We start from the raw sequence: 27995 nt of genomic DNA, 5'->3' as shown, positions 1-27995 counted from the left end.
TGCTTTGCAGAGGAGAGAAAGAAAGTCTTCCCTCGACTGGTTGAGGGAGGCGGAGTGTAAGCCAAAATGCCCTCGAAAGAGGCTGGGGAATTGATAGTGGGCACCCTTGGCTTAATAAGGATCTAGAATCTATGTATACAGGATTCACGTCCAGAAATTATTGCTTAAATTTACCAGGGACACTAATTAAGAGAAACCATCAAAACTTTATTTTAGAAAAATATAGAACACACATACAAGGTAATGAATACATACAACACACATACAGTCCTAATAAAAATAGAAAGAAATTCAGAGATAACACAAGGATGTACAAACAGGGTGATAATTACCAATCGTAGTCTTCAAAGAAGGCTCCAATGGCAAAAAATGAGGACAAGGGGGAGGGGTCCCTCATCTGATCAGAAATCGGGGGTGGATCTAAACAGCGGGAATGGGGTACTGCTAGATACACACGTGTAAAATGTTGGATCAGAGGTTATAATGCTTCCCCTGAGCCCTTAGGGGAGGGGAGGTGAGGTATAGGAACGGATGACAGGTGGTCAGCTGGTGCATGACCTCAGAAAAAGGGGAGGCTCCGCAGTGACCATAAAAACAGGACTTATGTGGTAGCCAATAGCCAGTTTATTGGGGGCACCTTATTGGGTGCCCATACCTGGCCAATGAGAGGACTTGGCCCTGGTTACCTGATTGGACTTCCAGGTAACAATGGGCCAAAGTGGGAGGCTCCAGGATGACCATTAATGGAAAGGAAAATGGAATGGAAAGGAAAGGACCATTAATGGGGAGGAAAACTTCTGGGGTGAGGGTGATTGAAAGCTGTTAAACATGTCTAAAGGTGATAATGGATAGCCAAATTGATACCTAGGTGACACCAGGTCTACACAAAGATACTTAGCTTTCAGGTGAAGATGTTGCTCCTCTGCTAGCACCATCCTTTGTTTTGGGTTCCGTGGGACAAAGGTTTAGGCATTCTGGCAGTGCCCCCTCCTGTGGTGAGCTTGATTGCCCTATGTCCAGGTGTCATCTGGAGTACGTGAGCCACTCGCTTTGCTGTTATGGAGTCTGGCGCTGCAGAAAGATAGTCGCTAGTGATGTTAGCCTTCCCACAGGGATTCTATGATTTAGGCTGAAAACTGCTTGCTTGGACAGCTCCTGGTGGCGTAGCTTCTTCTGTGCAACGGCGGAGATGGAGGTCGCATGGAGCGACTGGAAACCTGTCCTTCCTCCTGGCTAGCACTCTTCCCAAGACACTGAGTGCTGCTGCAAAGTTATGGCTGTTGGTGCTTACATAAGAGCCTTATATTATGGTAGGCAAACCCCCACTTTATGGCAGATGTGTGCGAGTTGAATCTCCAGGCAGCATAGCAACCAAACGGAGGACTATGATGTCCATGTGTATGAAAAGTAGGGGGCTTTTTGCTCACAGGAGGGAAGGCTTTCTCTCAATTGACTGAGGACTCCTCCTTATCCTTCTCTGGAAGGGGAACAGACAGAAATTGGAGGGGGGAGGGGGAATGGCATCCTGTACCAGCAAGCCAGATACAGAGAGAGATAGATAGGGAGGGAGGGGAAGCGAGAGACAGAGAGAGATTGAAGTCCCGTGCTTCAGACCAACATTATCAGAGAAAGAGTGTTGGTTTGAAAGGTATCACTAAAGGCCTCTGAGGGAGTACCCATTGGGGCCAGTCCTAAATAGGGCTGCCAGTTCCATAAGAACATAAGAGAAGCAACATTGGATCAGGTCAGTGGCCCATCCAGTCCACCACTCTTTCACACAGTGGCCAAAAACCCCAGATGCCATCAGAAAGTCCACCAGTGGAGCCAGGACACTAGAAACCCTCCCACTGTTGTCCCCCCTGCACCAAGAATACAGAGTATCACTTGCCTCAGACAGAGAGTTCCATCTGTACGTGGTGGCTAATAGCCACTGATGAACTACGTTTTTTCTACTTCCTGTTAGAAGCCTCACCTCAGTTCTTTTCATGCTTCTGTAGGAAGAGCACCTAGGATAGGCTTTTCCTAATCCTATTACCTTAGTATAGTGCAGGGGTGGCCAAACTTGCTTAACATGGGAGCCATATAGAATAAACATCAGATGCTTGAGAGCTGCAAGACATGAACACCAGATGTTTGAGGGCAGGAAGGAAGGAAAATAGATAGAGACAGGGAGAGGTGGAAAGAAAACAATTTTAACTTTAAATGCATTCTCCAAGCTGCTGTCTGGTTTGGCTTGGAGAAGTAATTTAAAGAGACAAATGCTTTCTCCAGGCTGACTGACAGTGGGAGCTTCAGGAGCCACACAGTATGTGTGAAAGAGCCATATGTGGCTCCTGAGCCACAGTTTAGCCACCCCTGGTATAGTGTGTGTATGAGCAGCAGTTCTTCTCTTTGCTAATTATCTTCCCTATTCTTTAAACTTTCATTCACTTCTGACCCTATTCCTTCTCCATCTTTATTAATCCCTGTTCTAACCATTCCTTCTCTCTAAATGTCAGGGCAACTGCCATTCTTCCTCTGAGGCAGGAGGACATCTTGCAGGTGATTCCTAACCTTCTTTCAAAGAATCAGGATCATATAAATATTCAAACTTCCTAATTCCTTTAGGAGTCACCCTCCTTCAGTTAGAGCAACAACCTTCCCTTTTAAAAAAGGCTGTTTTGCCTGTATGTATTCTGTCTGGGCCTCAAATAGTATGGTTTAAATATCTTCCAGACCTACCCTATGGATCCTATTCTCTTGAGTTTTCCAGATTTCTTCTTTTGAAATCAAATTTGAGTGTCTTGAACTTTGCAGAAAATTCTCCATTGACATGAATGTGGAACTTAATAGTATTATGGTCACTGTACTGTAAGCATGAGCCTCCTTCTCCATCTTTAAATGTACTGAGTTTACTCTGGCCTAATGTCAGGGATACAGGACTCTTTGTTATGAACTTATATTGTGTGAACACAGGCAAACTACATCTGTGGACATTAATGACACATACCCACTTGCCTATTGTCTATAGGCAGTGGATTCCTTGTGGTCTTAAGCATTTGGCAACTCTGCCAGCTTCAATATGGACATTTTACTCTGTGGGGCTAAACAGCAAACACTCCAGCTTAACTGAGAGGCCTCCCTGCTTGTTCATGACATTGCTGTGACTAGGCATCCCCCTGCATAGAAGGATTTCAGATCAGGCTTCCCCAAGGAGCTGCCAAGCCATGCAGAATACAACTGCACTTCTGTCCAAGGAAGACAGCCTATAAGAACAGTTTTCAGCAGAAGCCATGATGAAGAGGACCCTGACTCTATCTTGTTCGGTCACCATGAGGGTGAGCACATAGGCTGGGTGTGTCAGGCCAGATGCAAACAAGAAGCCCACAGTCAAACAAAAGAGTTTGCTATGACACTCGCACATAGCAAAGGTTTGTTTCTGTCAGCCGTTGAGAAGATCGCTGGAAACAAAGAATTAGCCCAAGGAAGTAACTGTTGCTAAGGTCTTAAAGTCAATCATGCAGGACAACCCCGTTGTGTTAGCTATGGTGTTACAGTAGAATACAATATGTGGCTCTAAACTGACCAATTCCTTTTCTTTGTTTAAGGTTTTTTCAGTAGGTAAACCCATTATTACTCACTAATCCTTATCAAGCTTCTGGGAACATCCCTCTGTCCGCCCCTTTTTGGTGACATAGGAGTCACATGTACTGGCATAACTGCAGTGTCACAGATCACATGACCTCATTACCTGAGGGCACAAATCTTGTTACATCAAGGCCAGCACATTGCAGTTCAGTGTGTCTTGTCTTACCCTACCACAGACTTGCACTCCTAAACGCTGTTTAGGCCACTCTCCACCTTCATGCCTTCTGCTTCAAGGATCCATGGACAATGTCATATCACCCCTACCTCTGCAAATATCCCTAAGACTCTCTATTCCTCACTCCCTTATTTCCTAGCCTCTTGTTATGAATGTTTGGTTGTTGTATGAATTCTCTACCTTGTTTGAATGTGTGATTGTATTTTTATATATTTTTCTAAGTAAACATTTTAAAATATATTTAGTCTGGAGTTTTCTGTTTGAAACTGCACCTCCATAAATTGGCAAAAGATCTCTCCTATGCTCTGCCAGGGTCTCCTCTGCTAATTCCCCCATCTAAGAAGAGATCCACAGCAATTTCTCTAACAGTACCCAGCTGGTGCAACAATATCTACATCTTGCACAAGGTCTTGAGCCCCACCCAGAACCAAATCAATGTGCCTCTGGTCAGCTCCATGGACAACTGTTCCTGTGCACAGTACATTTTTCCCAGTCAGTCTGAGGGTAGTTAAGGTCATGCTATATTCCAACATTTTCTTCTTTAGTCACCTCCCTTATGTCCTTCTCCATCTCAAGGTCAGGTTAAAATGTTGGATCTAAGGGGAATAATAGCACGTCTCCACTTTCAAGTAACTCTTGGGTTCCAGTTTTTCACTCATAGTGATTCCATGAGGAAGTTTATTCCTCTAATGTTTTTAGCTTATTTGACTCTGCCCACTAATATACAAAGTAACATGTATCTTTCTGCCCTGTACATAGAGTTTATATAGATGTCCCATTCTACCCTGTTTCTGAAACCTCCGCTATATCTAAATTACCATTTAGTACCAAGCACACCAACTTTCCCATCTTTATTTGGAGACTTCTAGCATTGGCCTATAGACACTGTTCATGTTTCCCTTTCCAGTGATCCTAACCTCAATCAGCCCTTGGTCTCCACTCATGGCCCTCCTTTACAAGCCTATTCTTACTGTCATGTTCTGTCACACTCCCAATTGTATCATACTGAGTGTGTATCCTATCATCCCTTTGGGATGAGTCATTCTGAACTAGAGACTCTCCAGCTCCTGTTACCTTACTCAGCTTGTCAGTTTGGACCAGTTCCCTTTCTTGCTGCATCCTACCCCCACCACAAGTGGCTCTTGAGGAATTGTTGGAGAAGCTGAAAGTGTACAGAGTTGCATCTGCAGATGCATTTAGTGGAAATCTGTCTGTTGCTGTCTTAGAGTTGATTGGATGATAAATACCTGTTTTAAGCCTAAGGTATGCATTTCATCTTTTAATGTATTTTGTGACGTGTCTTATCTCTGACTATTTAACAGAAATTAAAATGAACAGTTGAAGACTGGTACAACATGATCAGTAACTTTTATTTCTGTTAGCTTTTACTTCAAAATGTGTGAGTCTTGCACGTAGGAAGTAATGATGGATACTGTAGCTCCATTTCACTAGCTGCAGCACTTTACTGAGCCAGTTTGGTGTAGTGGTTAAGTGTGTGGACTCTTATCTGGGAGAACCGGGTTTGATTCCCCACTCCTCCACTTGCAGCTGCTGGAATGGCCTTGGGTTAGCCATAGCTCTGGCAGGAGTTGTCGTTGAAAGGGCAGCTATTATGAGAGCCCTCTCACCCACCTCACAGGGTGTTTGTTGTGGGGGGAGAAGATATAGGAGATTGTAAGCTGCTCTGAGTCTCTGATTCAGAGAGGGGGGGGTATAAATCTGCAATTCTTCTACTCCAGAGCATGGAGCCTTTCACCATGCAAGTGATTTGTCCTTTTCCCATAAAAATAATTGTCGTTAATGGAACAGAGTTATGGACTTTAATGTTTTAGGATTGAATTTCTGCCCTTGTTTAGCACTTGTGTACTAAGACTTGCTTTTAAATTCTTTTTAAAAATGAAGATATGTATTTTAATACATTCTTGTTCTGCATGGGCATTTGATTGCTTCTTGTATATTAGGCATCTTACCTCTGTGAGCATCACAGGGGTCATAGCAGTTGCTGTAGCTGCAGATTGCTTAGGGTTTACTCTGAGCATCTTGCTGTATACTAATTCATAGTATTAGTATAAATCACATATTAAATTGTCCAATACTAACACACTTGGTATTTTGCTAACTGTATCTATATTTGCTATTTAACTTGTTTCATTAATGATTTGGAGTTTGGAGTAAGCAGTGAAGTGGCTAAGTTTGCGAATGACACTAAATTGTTCAGGGTGGTGAGAACCAGAGAGGATTGTGAGGCACTCCAAAGGCTTGGGGGAAGTGGGCGTCAACATGGGAAATGGGGTTCAACGTGGCCAAGTACAAGGTAATGCACATTGGGGCCAAAAATCCTAACTATAAATACAAGTTGATGGGGTGTGAACTGGCAGAGACTGACCAAGAGAGAGATCTTGGGGTTGTTGTAGATAACTCACTGAAAATGTCGAGACAGTGTGCGACTGCAATAAAAAATGCCAACGCTGTACTGGGAATTATTAGGAAGGGTAATTTTTAGGAAGGGTACAAATCAGCCAGTATCATAATGCCCCTGTATAAGTCGATGGTGTGGCCTCATTTGGAGTACAATTTTGGTCACCACACCTCAAAAAAGATATTATAGCTTTGGAAAAAGTGCAGAAAAGGGCAACTAGAAGGATTAAAGGGCTGGAACTCTTTCCCTATGAAGAAAGGTTAAAACCAGAGGGTTTTTAGCAGGAATGCACAGGAATGCAGTTTCGGCTGTTTTGGCACCATGAGGTGTGGCTTAATATACAAATGAGTTCCTGTACAAAAAAGCCCTGTGTGAAACAATGGTTATGTCAGGGGGTGTGGCCTAATATGCCAATGAGTTCCTCCTGGACTTTCTCTACAAAACGAGCCATGGTTAAAACACTTGGGGCTCTTTAGCTTGGAGAAATGTCAACTAAGGGGTGACATGATAAAGGTTCACAAGATTATGCATGGGATAGAAAAAGTAGAGAAAGAAGTACTTTTCTCCCTTTCTCACAATGCAAGAACTCTGGGGCACTCAATGAAATTGGCGAGCAGTCGGGTTAGAACTGATAAAGGAAGTATTTCTTCACCCAAAGGGTGATTAACACGTAGAATCCACTACTACAGGAGGTGGTGGCAGCTACAAGCATAGCAAGAGTGGATTGGATAAACATATGGAGCGTTTAATAGCAATCAGTGGCTATTAACCACAGCATATTGTTGGAACACTCTTGTCTGAGGCAAGTGATGCTCAGTATTCTTGGTGCTTGGGAGGGGCAACAGTGTGAGGGCTTCTAGTGTCCTGGCCCCACTAATGGACTTCATGATGGCACCTGAGTTTTTTTGGCCACTGTGTGACACAGAATGTTGGACTGGATGGGCCATTGGCCTGATCCAACATGAATTCTCTTATGTTCTTCAATTCTTCAATTCTTTATTATGGTCTAAGGACCGGCCAGTTTGAAGCAAGTAGAAAGCAGATTTTTAGAAATACATAAAATAAGCTCTAAATCAATTACATTCCCTTGATCATACAATTCTTTTTCCTAAGAGCTAATGCATAGAATTTTGCTACTGCATGTGTTACGCGTTTCTGACTATCCCTTAACAAGAATGTCTGCAATATTTCAGGTCTGAGGTCAATATAGTCTTGCAAGGGTTTGAATTTAGAAAGTAATGGGATAAGTATTTGACATCTCTCATCCTGATAGAGGTTACAATGTAAAAGTATATGTGTGATAGTCTCAATTGCATTACTCTAACAAGGGCAACAGCCCTGTTGGATAGGCAAGTTGGAAAATCTACCACTTAAAATGGCAGAAGGACAGGTGTTAAAGCAGGCTCTTGGAAAAGCCCATCTGTATGAGTAATGTCCGAAAGATAAGAGGATGATGCAAAATTCAAGTCCTTCCTCAGACTCTTATAGCTTAAGGGGAGCAACTCCTCATAATTTTGGGCTCCTATATCAGTTAATCTCCAGATAACCAGTTTTTTTGCCTTTGTTAATTCCATGTCAAACAAGACTTCTGGATCCAGACCTATTTGTTTTATTTGTTTTATTTTCTCAATTATCTTTAGAGACCATGTAGGGTAGGGGACAGAGGCTAGCAACCATGGCATTAAGCCTTTTGGGTCAAAGTGAACTCTAAACCAGCAAAAGATTGCAGTTTCCCATATATTTAGTTCAGCTTTAGGCATGCCATGCTCTTGTCTGAGGATAACATTTGAGGTACATCAAGGTGCATTAAATGAAGACCTGAGAAACTAAGCTAGGACTAATTCAAGAATCTTAACATTTGAAGTCAAGCTTAATTGTTCTTATGTTGTTATATCATGTGCCATTCTTTGTTCAGATAAACAATGAATTGTTGATGTATTCTAAATATTTTAAGTAGCAGTGCTTTGTCTTCTGTTATAACTTTAATAAATTTTAAATCTGCATGAAAATTATACTTTTAAATTCTGTATTTAAGGGTGTCTCCTTCAAGACTTTGCTTTAGCAAGATTTAAAATTGGAATTTTACAAGTAAAAAATAGAATGTTGTTTCAAAACTTGTTCTTGATCAGCTGGTTACTCCTTAGTTTCAAAATTCTAAGTACTTGCTGCTTTCTCATCTTTCCCATTCCCCCAAAAAACTCTGTTCAGAGTGGTGCCTTAACCTTTGCAAAGTGCCATACAACACGGAATGATGCAATGAGGAAGTAGAATTGTGCAGAACTGGCTACTGCTTTTCCTGTTGTGCAAGTGAAGCCAACTTGTCTCAAGGCTTGCTTGTGGCAAACTTGCCCAGGTCCCCCCGCTCATTGCAGTCCCTGTGTCACAGGACATTTTGTTTACAAAGGCCAACATCATCCTCAGTAGAGGATTCTTGAGACAAGGGTAACTTAAGTTAGCACATCTGTGGGATCCAAACTGATCACTTAGTTCAAACATTATTTCATATGATGGATCATAGTAATTGAACAATTTAGAAGCTCCATAATTATTTTCATTTATTTTTGCCCCCTCCTCCAAGGATGCTATCCCAAAAATTTCTTATGGCTGCCAAAGTGTTCCAGCTCATAAAACATCATAATGATAATTTAGTTCATAGTAAGCAACTTCCTCTGTTCATGTGTGTGATGGCACATGTACAGGTGCATAACAAAAAAAGAGGGGGGGCATTTTTTGATCAGATGTATTGGAGCTGAAAAATATTGGTATTACCAGGTTCCAAATACTATTATGATAATCGGATCAGGGTTTTTTTTGGGGGGGGGGGAGGGGAGATCCTATATTTTTTGGTCCCATTATTTTTTATGGGAAATCTCTAAGCGGGGGCTGAGGGTATTTTTAAAGGTACTTGCACTAAAACTGCTGGGTAGATGCTGGTGCCTGTCCTTTAAATAACCCCTACATTTTAAGTCAATTGAACCAAGCAGTCCAGTTCTGTGCAATGCTCCCTCTAAACTGTGGAGTCTTGTGAGCAAAAATTCTACTTTGTGAACTACTGGCATTAAAGTTGTGATCTACTGCATAAAGTCATTTTCTCTGGGGCCATTTTTTCAAACAAAAAATGCACGAGTCAGGTTTAAAAATTGTAAGTTAGCTCACACTAACTCACCTTAGAGGAAACACTGGTTCTATGTTCCCCTGAACAAGGTGTCCGAGCTGTCCTCCACTGTTTCCTATGGAGGAAAAGAAAACATGAAAAATGTAAAATCTGAGAATGTCCCCCCTCCAAGAATACTACTGGAAACTGTTGCTAAGTCTAACCTACATAAAATGTGAGAATCCACAAAAAAGCAAACCCAACATGAACCAGCTTCAAAGAATGAATTTTTTTTAGATAAAGAAAAAGAAACATTTGAAAATCAGAGTTTCTTACCCGAAGCACTCTGCCAAGCTGATACCAAGACCTGGGAAACATGGAGAACAATCCTGGTAGCATACAAGTGGTGGTTCCCAATATTCCTGGTTAATCCCCAGTATTTCTGGGATTTTTTTGGGACCTATTTTATGTTATCCTGAAAAATCCCAGATTTATTTGGGAGACCCAGGCCAATTCCACACTAGACCTTTAATCCTGGTTTAGCCCTGTCCCCAAGCTGACATTCTGCACTAAAATCATAGAGTCATAGAGTTGGTTTCTATTATTCTAGTGTAGAATGTCAGTTTGGGGACAGGGCTAAACCAGGATTGAAGATCTAGTGCGAAATTGGTCCCAAATATATCTGGAAAATTCTGATAAGCTGTTTTTCAGATATATTTTTGGCTAGGAAATATCTAGGCACATGTACTGCCTTGATAGTATTTGATAGCTACTCAGAGGGGGTACTATTTGCATGGAAAATATAGTCGTCCTCATTTGTTCTAATCTCACAGTGTATGCCTGCCATATCTTTTCCTACAACTTTCCTATCCCTTTTGCTTATGTATGCCTTTGATTATTGCTAATATAGTCTAGAATACTTCTTTAAAATATGAATTTGTTACCAGCATTTATTTTTTAGGGCTTGATAATGCCTCAGTGAAATAAATAAATAAATAAATGTTTTGTGTCAAGGTGTACACTGCCTGCAGTCCTGCCCATACTATCACAAACTGAGTTGTAACTCTCCATGCAGAGTTTATGGAATTATAAATCCGTATCCAAACCAGATGGGTGGTACTTAATATACAATTACTAACTACAGCAGAATAGTTCATTCGCGACTAGTTGTTAGCCAACATCATTAGTTGGGATAATTAATGGCCAGTTTTATTTATTTTATCACAAGATTAGGAAATGCAAGGGCAAAACTCACCCCAAGTCACAGTGCAGGCAACTGATGAGATGTAGAAGAGGTAAACCTCCTCTGTCTGTCCATCTATCTAGTCTCTATGAGTGAGAGAGAGGACCTGAGAGATGAAATGGTCATGGTTCTCTATATTTTAAAAGAGGCAAGAAGGGTAGCAACATGTGACAGCCTGACCTATTTGTAACCCTCAACCTGAGAGAGAGATTGTAGAGGGTGGTAGGCACTCTGTGTGAGTGAAAAAGGTGTGTCACTTACTGGTTTCTTTGTAATAATTGTGTTTAGGTTCTTTGATCTTTACCTTGGCAACAACAAGTTTCATGGGACCCTGTATGGGTACTCGCATGTGACTCCCTGATTGTCCTTCTGTCTTCCCAGTTTATCGGCTTTCATTACTGCCTTGCCTGTCATTTCCATACAGTTCTGTTCCAGGTTTTGTCAAATGAACATCACATTACTAATCCTAGTTACTGACCAGTCTTGCTCTTTTCAGTAGCTATAAAATATGTAATTTTATAATAGTTGTTACAGATGTCTGTTAAATATGTATATATAGGAATGGGTTAAATTTCTACATGTCAAGCTTTGTTTTACATTCATGTGTAGTGTAAAAACTTCTGACAACTCTGTCATTTGCATGTAGAACATGTGAGAAGAGCATTGTCTTCCTTCCTGTATGTGTTGGTCATAAGTATCTGTAGATTTGTTTATTTGTACACAGAAATGAAAATTATATTTTTGTAATGTATGCATGTGTATATGTGTAAATTTCCCCCCCAGCATGTCTTATAGAAGCTTCTTCCTCTAGCTAATATATTATTTTAATGTGATTTTATTATGTTGTGCTCTGCCCTGAGCCCCCACGGGGGAATGGGCGGAATATAAATAAACTATTATTAATAATAATAGCTATATCCAAACACCTCATGATAGTGGAGTTTTATTTGGAATTAAAGGCATCTAAAAGAAACCACAGTTTTGTAATTATATAGCTGCTGTTCTTTCTATTTAATCAGTGAAGTGAAAAAATTCATTTTTTGGATCATATTGTAAATTACCACCTGAAGAGAGAACTCTTGAGTTACTAAAACTTTTTAATTTGTAATGTCTTTATTATATTTGCATGGTTGAATGAATAGAGGAAAGGAGTTGACATTTATCCTCTTTACTCCATTTGCTATCCATGTGATAACTCTTTGGGGAGTCTCTTCTCTTTTTGTTAGATCAGTTATTGTTCAAAATTTGGTTCCAATGGCTGTTAAGATAGTTAAACAACAATTCTGACATTATTATAGATAAAGAACAGCTAGATGTCCAAAGCAATATTTTCCTCAGATTTGTCCATAACACTGTTTTTTTTATCAGGCTTCCTGGAATTCACATAACCTTTGCAGATTATTTTAGCTGCAATTGCATGAATATCTGTTCCAGTGTTAGGAACAGGTGTTACTGTGTCAGGTGTTAAGGGCAAATGGGTTGTCTCTTTCTTTTTTGCCTGAAATGTCCCTGGTTATAATTTTCTTAATTTTGTGTTAACATTTGTTGAAATATTTTAAAATGATTAGTACTTATTTCATTTTTTAAACATACAATTCTAACTATTTCAGTCACGTAGTGTGGACAAGCAGCATGCTGTAGTCAACTATGATCCCTCGACTGATGAGCACTTGGTGAAGGATTTAGGCAGTCTAAACGGAGTAAGTTAAATATGTTTCATTTTCAAGAACTCAAGTTCCTTTTATAAAACCCAGAGGTGATACAATAGGTATTTGTTCGGTAAATTCCTCCTTGTATGCTTTTGTGGCTGGTGGCATATTCTCCTACCTGGTGGTAAGCATTTTTCATTGCTGCTCCTGGTCTTTGCATTGAAAGTATGCTGGTGGCCCTGTGTCTTCTACCTTTCTGGAAGGCCTATAGGTTTGTTTTGTTTGAGAAGGTCTTTTTTTGAGGACTTGAATATAATTGTTTATAGCTATATTTTGTAGGCAACCTTAATTTTTTAAAGTAATTACACTGTAGAAGAAACATAGTAACATTGAGCTAAGCACAGTTATGGGCATGGATCAAGTGGGAAAGCTTACAGAAGGATTTGTACAAGTGGATCTGTTTCTGCCTTCTCTCATCATCCTGTTGCTTGACTCCAAAAGCCCTCTGAGAATAAGGGGACAACCCTCATGAACAAAATGCAGCACCCTTTATGTTTACAATGAGAAATGGGAACTGGATAAAATTGCCATCCATCATCTGCTAATGGCATGTGTAGGAAAGTTCCATTCCACAAACAGAGCTGTATTTGCAGTTCATTGGATATAATCCAGATTGCAAAATTTCAGGGCATTGGATAAGATTGTGCCAGCTACAAAATTTTCAAATATCTACCCATCTGTTATCAAGAGAATGTTTCATTTAATTTATTTAGATGTTTATACCCTTTTTTTCTCCTTAGTTGGGACCGAAAGAGGCATATAATGTTTCCCTCTCCTCTTTCTTTACTTCTTTCTTCTTTTTCTTTGCCACCTTTCCACCCAGTTCAGGGTCTTCAAAGTGGTGAATATTTCAAACAGTAAAACAGTTTAAAACATATACTGTTTTATCCTCACAACAATAGCCATGTGAGGCAAGTTAGGCTGAGAAAGAGTGACTGGCTCAAGATCTAACAATGTTAAAATAATTACCCTACTGTTGTGGTTTTTCATATCCTCAATTAGAAGCTTTCATTCTTAAACTTTCAGCTGCCATTTTAATTCTGGTTTCATTTGAACACATGAAGCTGCCTTACATTGAATCAGAACATTGGTCCATCAAGACCAGTATTGTCTACTTAGCCTGGCAGGACATCTCTAGGGTCTCTGTTGTGACAATAAAAATGCAGTCATACAGCATAAGACATCCAATGAACAATGCAGTTATACTAAGATTACAGAATTAGAAGATTGCCTAGGTGAAGTATAGTGGGATTATAAGAGATAGAAGACAATGCAGTAGGTACATAGAATCATCATTGCAGTGGACTACAATTCTACTCCATTTTAAAGGCTCCTTTCTGGACTGTTCCATTCTATTACAATTCTAATCCATTTATAATAGTGACTGACTGGCTGTTTTCTTGAGCCAATAAAAGATTTAATAATACAAGCATACTAAAAGTAAACTGATGTTAGAATTGGTAACTGTGATTGGACTGTGAGGAAAGAATACAATACATATTAGGAAAGAATACATATTAGAAAAGATGTCTACCTATTATTAGAGCAGCTCATTTTCCACAAGCTGATTACATACTTCTTTATTTGGCATGTTATAAACAGTATCAAGTCTCTTTGCAACTGCTACAATAAAACAAAACCATTAAAGCAAACCATTAAAATAAGGTAGGGTATAAAGTAGTATAAAAATACACATTGAGCTGTCTAAATGATATGCATATGTTAACATTCTCAGGCTAGAATCAGACCAAGAAAACAACTAAGGCTTTAGCGGTGAATCCAGATCCATTAATATACCTTCCTTAATTTTTTGCTTGTGCAAGTAAGATAGATTGTTATCTTCACCAACTGAATAAAATCATGTCTGAAGAAAACTATATTCATATGGAGAATTTCTGTACCACTAGAAAATCTTAACATTGTTGTGTTTTTTCCCCCTCCCAGACATTTGTGAATGATGTGAGGATTCCTGAACAAACATACATAACCTTAAGACTTGATGATAAACTGAGATTTGGATATGATATCCTTATTTTAATTGTTTTGCTGCTGGCTGGCTTTGTTGTTAAAATATAGTAGCATTTGGCACTGTACTTTGCATTTTGACTTGTGTACTCTCTTTAGAAATTGTTCAGTATAAATCTAATCTTAATTATCTTGTCAGTGTTGTATGTACTGATTGTTGGAAGCTACACTTTAAACACTTTGAAGAGCCCTGTGGCACAGAGTGGTAAACTGCAGTATTGCATTCCAAGCTTTGCTCATGACCTAAGTTTGATCCCGGCAGAAGCTGGGTTCAGGTAGCTGGCTCAAGGTTGACACAGCTGTTCATCCTACCGAAGTTGGTAAAATGAGTACCCAGCTTGCTGAGGGTAAAGTGTAGATGACTGGGGAAGGCAGTGGCAAACCACCCCATTAAAAAATCTGTTGTGAAAACATCATGATGTGGCATCACTCCAGAGTTGGAAATGACTGGTGCTTGCACAGGGGACTACCTTTACCTCTTTTTTTACACTTTAAATGATGGTCACTTATGTGTTTCCTGTGAAACAGAGACAAAGAGTTTGTTTAGTATAAAGGACCATATTTAAAGCCCCCCAAAAGAGCAGAGTTTGCACTGTTTATTGCTTTAGTGGCATATGCATGTAATGTTTACTTACTGTATTTATACTCCACATTTCTCCCCAGTGGTTTAACAATGTTCTGTCCTCACAACAATCCTGTGAAGTAGATTAGGCTGAGACTGTGAGTAGTCCAAGATCACCCAGCAGGCTTCCATGGCAGAATGGGGATTCAAACATGAGTCTCTTGAATGAAAATGATGAGCATTTGCTGTCAGGTAATTGGGGCACTTGAAGTGTTTCACATGGAAGCAGAAATTGTCGGTTGTTAGAATAATTTTTCAAAACTTTTTTTTAAAACTTAGAGTACCTTTGTATGTTACAATGAAGCAAAGTGGAGAACAAAAGTATAATTTTAGAGAAGGCACTTTTAAAGGTGAGACTTGTTTTAGCTCTTCTCACATTTGGAGCTTGCATATTTCACTCCCGGCAAGTTCTTTTATGTAAGTTATATCAGAAGCACAGTAAGAGAAAATACAGCGCACTTGTACTTTCTTTTCTCCCTCCTTCTATTCATTTGCACGTAAAGACTAATTATATGTCTAAGGTGCCAGAGTACTATTGTCTCTTAACATATGAAAGACCATATGAATTTCTTTATTCCAATTGAAAGGCAGGTGCATATTCTAATCAAACAGAACTGTCACTGATGTTAACAGTTTGCTGTTGAGGAGGAAATCTTCTAGTGTAGTTTAAATGAAAAGAATGTGATGTAGGTTTGCATATGTTGCTTTACTAATGTGTGTTCCTTATATAGCTACCATAGCTGTGATATCATAAATGGAGACTGTGTTGTTGTATCTTGTGAAAAATTGAAACTGCTGTAATATTTCCTCCAAAAAATGTTGTTACTAAAAAAGAATTAGTGACATTTCCACTGGAGACAATTATCGCTGCTTTCCTTATCACATTACACATACTAATCTTTTTACTGTAGTCAGAGGAGAGATGAGAGTCCCTGAAGAAGCACTTAAGGTAAATACATTTATATTTTTAGGCATGTGATACTTTCTGTAGTACTGTTTCATGCTCTCTGTCCTGGATATGAGAGGGGACTGGGTGGCACGATCAGAGCTGAAAAAGGCACATCTGTAGTCTGCTGCTTTCCTGGGAGCCACAGTGCTTGCCATGAACCAGTATGTCTGACCTAACACTGCCAGTTGGAGAACAGAGCATGGGAATTTAGCACAAATCAGTTTTTTAAAACCAAAAGGACCATCTGAGCTCCTGTAAGTGGGTGGCCAAATCAAGCTACCCCTTATATTGGGGCAGTTTTCATGGTAATGGCCTTGGGGCATCTTATGATGCTCCCCAGAATGTTGTGGAGTGTTTGGAGCCACCCAGGGCCTAGGAGAACTCCCAAGCTCTGTTGCTCAGATAGCCAGAGAGAGGGAAAAGGAACAGCCTGCAGGGAAGTGAAGGACTAGGGAAGAATGTGGAATCCATGTCTCTTACCTGGCAGAGGCCCCATGGAGCCTTCCCTCCAGTGGGTCTTGATTACAGCATTGATCACATACATCTCCTCTAGCACTGTTTCATGCAGCATTCTTTTTCTAAGAACATTGCACAGTATTAAGGAGATAATACTGTATTGAATTGTGATGGTAAAGGATGATTGTCTCTAGCCAATAGCTGCCATGCAAACAAATAGCGAATATGGGGGACTGCTGCCACAACGCTAATGGCCAAGAAGATTTCACACATTTCAGTTTGTCTGAGCTGGTATAGTATTTGTGCTTAGAGGCAGTACATGGACCCTTTAAGGATGCAGATCATGGAAGCTGCATTAACAGCCTCCAGTGGAGAACATGAAGCGCTGCCACAGACGTGCTTCTCAAGACATTCATGTGTGAGCTAATAATAACTAGCTGGCCAACTCTAATTATCCTATTTACCAGAAAGAAAGACTAGGATTTTCTTATCCAATGTACCATCAAGAAAAAGAGATGGTCATCTTAAATTCACATACAGACACTTAAGGCAATAACCCTTTTATCTATAACATTTTCTTAGGAGGAATCATCTTTTTTTGGTGGGGTAATAGGATATGCTGGTGCTCTTTTCCATAGAAGTGAATTACCCAAATGCACATTTATCTCAAAATTATTATATTAAGATTATTTTATTAAAACTTCTTAACTTAATGTTTTCCCCTTTGTTTGGTGGGATTTCTTTAGCATGAGAAATTTACAAGTCAACTGCAATTATCCCAAAAGTCTTCAGAGGCAGAAGGTTCAAAGGCAGCTGGTGCCAGGGTTGCAGAGCCAAAGGTACAAGATGCTGTTGCTGAAGTGCACCACAAAGCTGTGGAAACACTAAAATCTGAAGAGAAATCAACAGGTGAGAGAAATTAAGAACTTCAAATTTTTATCCAGGCATTTCATTGTACTGAAAATTGTGCAATGCCTAAACAAAGCAAATCTGTAAACAAAAAACCCAAATATACTATTAAAATGTATTAACACTGATAATTAGCTGTAGTTTCTTAAGCACTTGTTTTTCTCTGCCTCTGTATAACAAGTTAATTTAGAAAAAAAGATTAAACAAGATTGTCTTATTGCCTATTCTCCATGATGTTTTCCTATCTGTATTGTTTTATCACTAAAAATGCCTTTCCTGTAATCCGGTTTTCCTTATTTATTATTTGATTTATGCTATTTGTAGTCTGCATTTTTCACAGGGACTCAAGGCAGACTACGCATAGTGAGTCAGTACAATCCACAAAAGGTGACATTCAATAACAAATGCATTAAGATTTTAAGTCTGGAATGACCAGAAAGAACTGAAGCATAGCATAAGTATCAACACGACACATTTAGTAGTATAAAAATTACATAGCAGGAACTTACTTACAGTGAACTAAACACAGCAGTAGAGACCACAGTCCCTAATCATTTATCCACATAAGTTTGTGAACCATTTTGTACAGTGTAGCCCTGTTACCCACACAAAACAGCCCTCTTGAATAATTCAGTTTTGCATAGTTTGTAGAAAACCAGGAAAGTGGGAGTTTCCTGTCATCCTTGGGCAGGCCATTCCATAAGGTGGGCACCACAAGGGATGAGACACATACGAGCAGTTATTGATTTTGCCCATTTGCAGGCTGGCATCTACAGAAACACCTGCTGATATGAGCTAAGTTGCATAGGGGGTGTCATGATCCTGGGCCTAGCGAGGCCTGCAGGCCCCAGGGAAGCCTGCTTAGAAGTTACTGGGAAAAGCCTACATCTCCCAGGATCCCCTCTGTCCCTCTGATTGGGTAGCAAGGGGGTTGGAGGGAAACAGGCCCAGAGAGGGGTGGGGCCTGAGAAGAGAATATAAAGGCCAAGCCCAGGAAGTGGGTGTTCTTTCCCTGGAAATCTGAGCTGGAGGTAGGCTATGCCTGAAGAGCTTGAGCAGGGGAAAGCTCCTTCACCCAAGGGGAGGGGTGCGTGCTGGTTAGTAAGTTCAGATTGTAAGTGCAGACACGTTAGGGACTGTAAGTTCAGACACGTTAGGACTTTTGTTTATTTTCCCTTCACCTCTTTACTGTTTCATGCACCTTGTTAATTTATATTGCACTCCAATGAACCTTTTTGTTGTTGTTCACTCTGCCTGATCCTCACGCCTATTATTTGGCCTAAGCTTCAGGAGGCCTGAAGATCTTGGGAGGGAACTCTGGGCCTTCTCAAGGGGAACCCTTAACACAGAGTGGTGGCAGCAATTGGTTAATACCCCCCTGAGTCATGACATGGTGGCTTCAGCAGTGGGGTGGACTAGCTTTGGACTCTGGTGAGGCAGAGTGCCATCTGGCCTTGGAAAAAAATTTGCTGTTGGCTTAAGGAAGCCACATTTTCTGAAGATGCTGGTAACTAAGGTCTGGTAAAGGTGGTAAAAATGTGTTTTGTTTATTTTCTAGCTCTCAGGTCAACTGAATAGTGAGGCTAGATAGTTAATGTATGCTCTTCCAGTCTGGGAAAGAGAAGCCAGAGGACACGCCTGTCCCTATTACAAAGACCCAACCAGGGGCTGTTGGTCTAATGTCTGAGGAGAAAACACCGGACAGAGAGATGGCATCCTTGAGTGAAGAGGCCTTACATCTTCAACTGCAAATTAAGCAGGCAGACCTTGAGAAGGCCAGGCTTGAGGTAGAATTAAAGGAGAAAGAGCTGCAAAAGCAAGAGAACACAGCCAGGATAGAACTAGAGAAAGAAAGGTTGCTAAAAGAGGAAAGAGAATGCAGCTCAGTTAGAGAGAGAAAGGATGCTGAAAGAGGATAGAGAGAATGTAGCTAAGATGGAGCTGGAAAAAATAAAGCTGGCACATGAGATTGGAAAGGGACCGCTTCCTCCAGATGCTGCTGTGCAAGGGGATAGACGGAAGTACCCTTTATACAAGGAAGGGGAGGACATTGAAGCATTCCTGCAAAACTTTGAGCAAGTTTGCATGGACTACAAGCTTTCCCCAGAAGTGTATATGGAGAAGTTGAGACCCCAGCTAAGTGGGATTCTGGCTTCAGTGTCTGGACAGATGGAAGGTGAAGAGAGGTCAGACTACAAGCTGTTCAAATGGAGTGTGTGAGAGGGTGGGGTTCTCCAAAGAAGGAGCCTGAAAGAGGTTCAAGGAAGTGAAATCTGAATCCAAGGAGCCACTTGGTGGGAAGGGCGGGATATAAATCATAAATAAACTAAACTAAACTACCCACAATTAATTTATAGGCTGGGGAAGGCCTATGACCTGTGGCTTGAAGTAGCTGCTGCTAAGACTTTAGATGATGTAAAGACTTTAATGTGCATTGACTGGTTCTTGACTCTCATCCCTGAGCACATTTTATGCCCACTGATTGACAAGAGCCCTTCCACCATCAAAGAAGCTGGACAGTGGGCAAACCGCCTGGCTGAGGCATATGGAAGATGGAGACCCAGCACCAGTCGTGATTGGCACCCAAAGGAAAGCCCAAAACTCCCTCTTGTCCCTGGTGTCGAGGAGCAGTCTGAAGTGAAGGAAGAACTGTCCCAACAACAGCCCCCTAGTTCTACAGGTGCTGGTGTGAAGCTGCCAACAGGAGATCGGAAGGTACCCCGTTGTTATTCCTGCAGTGAGTTGGGGCATATCCTGAGTCAGTGCCCAAAGTCTACTACTACTGTGGCATTCCACATGATGCCAATGGGCCCTGGGCCCACTTCTTCTGAACCGGACCCTGAGTATATTCCTCAGCATCACCGCAGGGAAGTGACTGTGGATGGGCATGATGTTATAGCCTGGCGAGACACTGCTTCCCTTTTGACATCTGTCCATCGTTCTCTTGTGGACCCAAAGCATATCATCCCAGGTGAAGGAAGGAAGGTGCTGCGCATCAATGAAGCAGAAGGAGTTACCCTTCCAGTGGCCAGGATTCCCATCCAGTATGAGGGGTGGAATGGAACATGGAAAGTTGCTGGGCATGAGCACAACCCTGTGGCTGTTTGTGGGGGAGAATTTGGCACAACATGTACTTAGATGGCAGCAGAAAGCAACTGAATCCAAACACACTCCTGGAGTGGATTAGATGGAGGAGAGGGAAACCGCAAGGTGCCACAACAGATCTTCACAGAGACAGGGTTCTAAGGAACCAGAATGGACGAGGAAACTATTTGTTGGTGGCCTGAGCTTTCAGACTACTAATGACAGCTTGAGGGGACACTTTGAAACCTGGGGCACACTCACTGACTATGTGGTAGTGAGAGATCCACAGACAAAACGTTCTCGTGGATTTGGGTTTGTGACCTGTTCTTGCCAGAAGGAGACAAATGCTGCACTGGCAGCTGCACCACATAAGGTGGATGGTTGAGTGGTGGGAATCAAGTGAGCAGTTCCAAGGAAAGTTTCTGTGAGTCCTGGTGCCCCCTTGGCAGGAAGGAGAAGATATAAACTGCTACTGCTAAGGAATCCTGGATGCAGTTGAGGCCGTTCCATGGGTTCTGGAAACCGGAGGGAGTTGGTTACAGGCAGCCAAACTTACCAACCCTAAGCTCCTGAGTTAGAGACTGTGTTTGTTAATCTCTACCTTGTGTGTTATTGGGTTAGCAGGAAAGGCCTGTGGCAAATCTTGGAACGTTTAGGATGTCCCCCAAGGTTCCTCAGCATGATCATCCAGCTACATGAAGACCAGCGAGGCCAAGTCAGACACTGCAATGACCTCTCGGAGCCCTTCCCAATAGGCACAGGTGTAAAGCAAGGCTGTGTTCTTGCACCAACTCTCTTTACGATCTTCTTTAGCATGATGCTTCAAAGAGCTGCAGTAGATTTAGATGACGACAATGGTGTCTACATCCGCTATCGCACCGATGGCAGCCTGTTCAACCTGAGGTGACTAAAGGTCCACTCCAAGACAATGGAAAAACTCATCCGAGAGCTACTGTTTGCTGATGATGCTGCACTCGTCTCCCACTCGGTATCAGCTCTGCAGCATATGACGTCCTGCTTTGCAGAGGCTGCCAAGCTATTCGGCCTAGAAGTTAGTCTGAAGAAGACAGAAGTTCTCCACCAGCCTGCACCCCAGGAAGATTATCACCCTCCCTGCATCACTGTGGGTGAATCAGTTCTGAAGACAGTCCAGCAGTTCAGCTACCTGGGGTGCATCATCTCCTCAGATGCCAAGATCGACAAGGAGATTGACAACAGGCTGGCAAAGGCAAACCGTGCATTTGGCCGACTGCACAAAAGAGTGTGGAGCAACAAGCATCTGAAAAAAGGTACAAAGATCAATGTTTACAAAGCGGTTGTGATGACAACCCTCATCTACGGCTCTGAATCGTGGGTTTTATACCGTCATCACCTGCGACTCCTTGAGCGCTTTCATCAGCGCTGCCTTCGCACCATCCTCAACATCCACTGGAGTGACTTTGTGACCAACACTGAAGTCCTCAAGAGGGCGGAGGTTACAAGCATCGAGGCACTGCTGTTGAAGACGCAGCTGCGCTGGGCAGGGCATATTTCTAGGATGGAAAACCACCGCCTTCCCAAGATTGCTCTGTATGGCGAACTTTCCACCGGCCATCGAAATAGAGGGGCACCAAAGAAGAGGTACAAGGACTCCTTGAAGAAATCCCTTGGCACCTGTCGCATCAACCATCACCAGTGGTCTGACCTAGCCTCAGATCGCAAAGCATGGAGGCACACCATCCACCAGGCTGTCTCTTCCTTTGAGAACACACGCATAGCTGGTCTTGAGGACAAAAGGAGATTGAGGAAGAATCGCACTGCTACAGCACCAACCCCAAATCAGACTTTTCCCTGCAGCCACTGTGGTCGGATCTGCCTGTCCCGCATTGGTCTTGTCAGCCACCAGCGAGCCTGCAGCAGACGTGGACTACTGCACCCTTCTTAAATCTTCGTTCGCGAAGTCAAGCCGAGAGAGAGAGATTGGGTTCCACTGTTTATCTGTACATACTAATGGTTTATAATTTGTTTTGGGAACAACCCCATTTTGGGTAGACTTCATTGATGGGGATCCAGATTACCAGACCTCATGATTTGGTCTAATGGGGGGGGTGTCATGATCCTGGGCCTAGTGAGGACTGCAGGCCCCAGGGAAGCCTGCTTAGGAGTTACTGGGAAAAGCCTACATCTCCCAGGATCCCCTCTGTCCCTCTGATTGGGTAGCAAGGGGTTTGGAGGGAAACCGGCCCAGAGTGGGGTGGGGCCTGGGAAGAAAATATAAAGGCCAAGCCCAAGAAGAGCTTGAGCAGGGGAAAGCTCCCTCACCCAAGGGAAGGGGTGAGTGCTGGTTAGTAGTTCAGGGATTGTAAGTTCAGACGCTTTTGTTTATTTTCCCTTCACCTTTTTACTGTTTCATGCACCTTGCGGATTTCTATTGTACTGAAATAAACCTTTTTGTTGTTGCTCACTCTGCCTGGTCCTCACTTCTATTATTTGGCCTAAGCTACAAGAGGCCTGAAGGTCTTGGGAGGGAACTCTGGACCTTCTCAAGGGAAACCCTTAACCCAGAGTGGTGGCAGCAATTGGTTAATAACCCCCTGAGTCATGACAGGGGGGAGAGGGTGGTCCCACAAATAAGAGAGACCAAGACTATGAAGGGCTTTGTATGTGATAGCCAGTACCTTAAACCGAGCTTGGTAACAAATAGGCAGCTGATAGAAGAAGAGGTTTTTATACCTTATTTTTTTTTCTAAAGACTCAAAGTGGCTTACAGTCTCATCCACTTCTCGTCCTCACAACAGGCATCTTCCTCTCCTCTGCCTGCCTTCCTAGTTTGGTGAAGATTGGATTTGGAATGTCTGAGCTATAATCCCCCAAAGCAGACATCCCCAGGAAAGCTGTGCTTCAGTTAATGACAACTAACTCTTCTCTCTTCATGCTGCAAAGTGAAAGCAGCAGAGCCTGTTTGTCTGCTCCCATAGAGGAGAATGGGAACTCCATGGTTGGCTCCCAGCTATGGACAATCATTATAGGTGCTCTAGGGCTCTCCGAAGCCCACCTCCATTGTTGCCTAGGAATTGATTGAATCGGTGCCAGCTGTCTGCAAAAACAAAACAAATGAACCACCAAGGGAAAAAGGCAGGTTATTTACCAGTTTGGCCATGGTGTGACAAAATGAACTAATTCAAAATGAAACACAAACCAGCCCAGTTCATGCTCAGATTGTGGTTCATTTTTCGGTTCTTGCCAATCCCTTAGTCTTGACTATTCTTGAGAGAATTTGCCCAGTAACCGATATAATAGCAGTTGACCAGGCCATTGATAGTAAGTTTTCCTGAATTATTTTCAGAGTTGAATGCCCTATTAGAAAAGCATGTAGTTCAGGGTTTAACTCCCAGTGATCCTTATTCTTCCAAATTTTTCCTAGTCAGTAAAAAAAAAATGACTTATGCCCTATTTTAGGATCTAAACGGTCTCAATTTCTTCTTCAGGATCTATACATTCAGAATGGTTTGCTTGATCTCGATGTCACAATTGCTTAACTCAGGAGATTGGTTCACTGTCTTGGACCTCCAGAAAGTTGTATTTTCACATTTCCATTCACCCTGAGCCAGGACCATAGCCAGGACCATAGCCAGTACTCCACTTCTGGTGGGGCACACAGGAGGATTTTTCATTCATAGGAGCCAGCTCTGGGCACTGAAAGGTCTTCTCAGGAGTAAGCCTTCCCCACAACTGCCTGACTTGGCTGCCCAGGACTCCCCCACCCCAACACATGTCTCTTGCTGACCAGAGGTACCTGCAGATGTGGGTTTTAAATCGCCCCATCCCTCCTCCGCTGCTCCTGATGGGCCAGCCTGGGATGCTAGTGGGGAGCCTGGGGCTGAGTTCACCTTCTTGCTGCCACCACCCTGCCCAGGACTCAGCAGCAACTTCAGAGCAGTTTCTAGATTCTACTTGAGCCAGAACATTGAGCAGGGGTTGGACTGGATGATCTGTATGGCCCTTCCAACTCTGTGATTCTGTTATTTCTCTCTCCATTTTTCCCCACTCCCATCATCTGTAGCTGAAGGATGACTGCATACCTTAGATGTAAAACATGTCATTTTATTTAAAGTGAACAAGTGAATTCAGAAAGGTTCCATAATTGTTTCTCTGATTTGCTGTCCCCTTGAAGGGAAAAGCTGTGGCTGCTCAGATGGTGTCTAGGTAGGCTGTCTCTACTATCAACAGAGCCTACAAACTGGCATCGGTGCAGTGTCCTTTACAGATACAGGCACAGTCCACAAGTGCTCAAACAACATCCTCTGTTTTTCAACAAGGCATCCTGTTTGCTGACATTTGCAGAGCAGCAATCTAGTCATCTACAGACACTTTTGTTAAGCACTATTATATGGATGTTAATACAATAAGGGAGGCATCAGTGGGGACAGCAGTTCTACATTTGATCTTCTATTAAATTGCACATCCCACTGCCTCGTAAGCCAGTTTGCTAGTCTTCCATGTGGGCCTAAACAAAACGACGATGATGAAAACAGTGTTGCACTTACCTGTAACTGTTGTTCATCTAGTTGTCTCTGTGCAGGCACACATTCCTCCCTCCTACTCTGCTGTGAGCTCCTTGACTCTGTATTTGTTGGCTCATAGTGACTGCCAAGGAGAATGAGGGAGGAAGAGCGGCTCCTGGGGCACGTGACCATTAGGTGGGCAAACCAGCTGAATGGCTCCAATTGGGGGTGGCCCTCCTGCTCTATCACTAGGCTAGCTAAACATTTCCAATGGCTGGCCTGCCCACATGCACCTTCCCATGTGTGCCTGGAGAGAGAACTAGATGAACAACAGTTACAAGTAAGCGCAACACTATTTTTTTAATTTCATTTGTTTCAGGTCAGCTGCAGAGCTGATGTCTTGTGTAAAAATTGTATCCCTTGCCTTTGTTGGGCAAATACATCGAACACACCATTCTTTGAATTTTAATTGATGTGTTCTCAGAAAACAAAATAATAGCATTTAAAAACAGTATTCTGCAAAATAGACCAATTTAGAAATTACATTTTAATATAATAAGCTATAAAAAGGGTATCTCCCACCAATATACTTTTTTTTTGTACATTTCTTAAAAGGCCTCTGTTATACGTTCATTCTTTTGCGCATATATATCTCCATCAATGTGCCCCTAATCATATGTTCAGAATTATGGTATATCAGTATTTACAAAGGATATACTAGTAGGGTAACTTAGCACTGTTGTTAAGTAGCGCAATTTATCCATTAGAAAGAAATGCAAAAAGAATAGTAATATCATACCTCTTTTGAACTGACCTCATCATTCTTCAGTAGGCAGCAAGCTTTCAAGTTGCCTAGAACTCTTAATCAGGCCAGATTATTAGAAAAGAAAGAAATGGGAGAGGGCACAAGAGATACTGCAATGGAAAATCCCATAAAACTGAAATCAAGAGATGTTGCAAACTTTAATTAGATTAAATGCTGCCCTGATAGGGGCTTCCTTTCTACTTTTCTTCCAGCCTTGGTTCACCAGGGTCAGATGAAAGGGGAGATTGCCCAGGAAAGGACTTCCTTTCCCCCCTTTCTCCTGGCTACAGCTCACTGGGGCCAGGAGAAAGGGGGTGGTGATAGCCCAGGAATGGTTTTGGATTTGTTTCTTGCTGCTTTGAAAGAGAGCTGGTTCGTGCCCATCCCTATTGGAAAACAACTGCACTTTACACAGTGTTGTTAACTATGTGTTCTTTTGTTTTCCAGTTTAGGACTCAGAACTACTTTTGGGTAAAAGGACTCAGATTTTATTTTGCTATTATATAGAACTATAGCCAGCTGTTGTCTTGTGTTCTTAATGTCTAAATGAACAAATTATACCTTACTTTTTTCTCCAGTGTGGGCCCAAAGTGGCTTATGACATCATTGTCCCTGCCTAAATTTTATCCTTGCAACAATAACATTGTAAGGTAGGCTAGACTGAGAATGACTGACCCAATGTCACCAATCAAGCTTCCATGGCAGAGTAGAGATTTGAGCCTGAGTTTCCCAGATCCTGATCTAGCCACTACCACCACGCTGGATTGCTTTCCTATAGTGTTTTATATGACAACATGCCTGGCTTTGGATTCCTGTAAACAGTCTCCAAAGTAACCAAAAAACCCAGAATTAGTAGCAAATTTCAAGGGGGGGGGGGAGTTCAAAGTGTTCATTATGAAGGGAAGGGATACAGTTATTTTTCATGAACAGCTGGGCTAACAATTTAAGGTGCATCATTAGCAAGGTCTGTATCTGGAATGTAGGTAGCTACCATTGGACAGTTTAAACAGGGGCAAAAATTCTTGATTCTTAATATGTTGTGTAGTATACAGAAGAACTTTCATCCTTTTCATTCTTCTTTGGTGGAACAAATCTGTTTTGTTTTACACAGATCTTTCTGCCATGCCTCGGGGTACACCATTATATGGGCAACCATCATGGTGGGGTGATGGTGAAGCTGAAGAAGAAAATGACTATAAACCAGATAGTAAACCAGAAGAGAAAATACAAGAAACTGGTGTTTTAGGTAAGTTATCTGAAAAGTAGATTCTCTTGTAACATTTTTTTTCCATTTCACTGGCATTTAACATTTTTAAATGGTGCCTCCCACGTATGACAAGTCCATCATTACTACACTCTTAGTACTTCTAAGAAAATCAGTTCAATAGTTCAAGCTAGGAATAAGCTTGACTCCCAAATGTTTATATTTATTTATTTGATGTCTTGCTGTGTCCCACAAGTGGGCTCACAGCTGCTCACAACATGTGGTAAAACAATAAAAATTCATAAAAGCATCAACTATTTCATCCAATAAATATTTCAGTACTTAAATTAATACCTGACAGCAGCTAATAGTGTCTGATAACAGTGAATGCTGCAACAATGTCAGGGGGGCATATTTCTCTCATCTAACCAAGATCAGTTGATACTAGTGCCAAGTTGGTATAGGCAATACTATTGAGGCAGATTTGCCTGACCAGCCAAAGAAGGTAACCTGGCAACATAACCTGAATGCTTCCATAGAAAGGGAGGCATCCAGAGTCACCCCCAGATCCTTCACCAGTATCAATGGCACCCTGACAAAATGCTCAGGTGAAGGGTGTAGGGAAAGAAAAGAAAATACCTGTATAATGCATGGTCTCAGCTGCATCTTTGTGTGCTTCTTACACTCCCATAGGTCCATATGGGAAGGGTAGTATCATCAAATGCACTCATTTATTATTTTGCTTTCATGAGAGTGAAAATCCATTTAATTATTTAAGAAACTTTTGGGTGGGTGGGATAAACTCCTGGTAGGAACAGTTTTTGAGTCTGAGAAATGATAAGATCACCTAATGACATAGTTCTGATTTAAGTTCTAGTACTTAGTCATGCTAGAATAAATTGATTTTATATAATGTGTGATGTTCACACATGTGTATGTATATAATTTTCCTTGGCTGGCTGGCTTGATTTGAGATTTACATATGCAATGAAAGTACTACTTCCACATGATGCTGCAGTATTTTTACTTTGCTTAGAATAAGTGAATGCATTTTGGATCTTCTGACAAATTGAGAACTTAATTGATTACTCTGGTGTAGACTTGTAGTCAAATCCCATGTATCTGCTTCAGATGTAACACAAACTGTATAATAAAACTGGTTCATTCTTTTTTCTCATTTACTGGGGGTT

The 27995-nt window shown here is 41.7% G+C and overlaps 1 protein-coding gene across 10 annotated transcripts in view; it reads left to right on the top strand.

Moving 5' to 3' along the window:
• Positions 1 to 27995, top strand: part of CEP170 (centrosomal protein 170) — a 150946-nt gene that overhangs the window by 36444 nt on the left and 86507 nt on the right. For all 10 annotated transcript variants that reach the window (XM_060243602.1, XM_060243583.1, XM_060243591.1 and 7 more), the window contains exons 3-7: positions 12169 to 12258; positions 14212 to 14293; positions 15808 to 15863; positions 17066 to 17228; positions 26713 to 26847. In XM_060243602.1, the coding sequence (XP_060099585.1) occupies positions 12169 to 12258; positions 14212 to 14293; positions 15808 to 15863; positions 17066 to 17228; positions 26713 to 26847 (526 nt within the window). The remainder of the gene's footprint in view (positions 1 to 12168; positions 12259 to 14211; positions 14294 to 15807; positions 15864 to 17065; positions 17229 to 26712; positions 26848 to 27995) is intronic.

This window comes from Heteronotia binoei, chromosome 1, assembly GCF_032191835.1.
Source record: "Heteronotia binoei isolate CCM8104 ecotype False Entrance Well chromosome 1, APGP_CSIRO_Hbin_v1, whole genome shotgun sequence".
Classification (NCBI taxonomy): Eukaryota; Metazoa; Chordata; class Lepidosauria; order Squamata; family Gekkonidae; genus Heteronotia; species Heteronotia binoei.
Note: the sequence above shows the minus strand (reverse complement) of the source record. Positions and strands in the feature narration are given on the sequence as shown.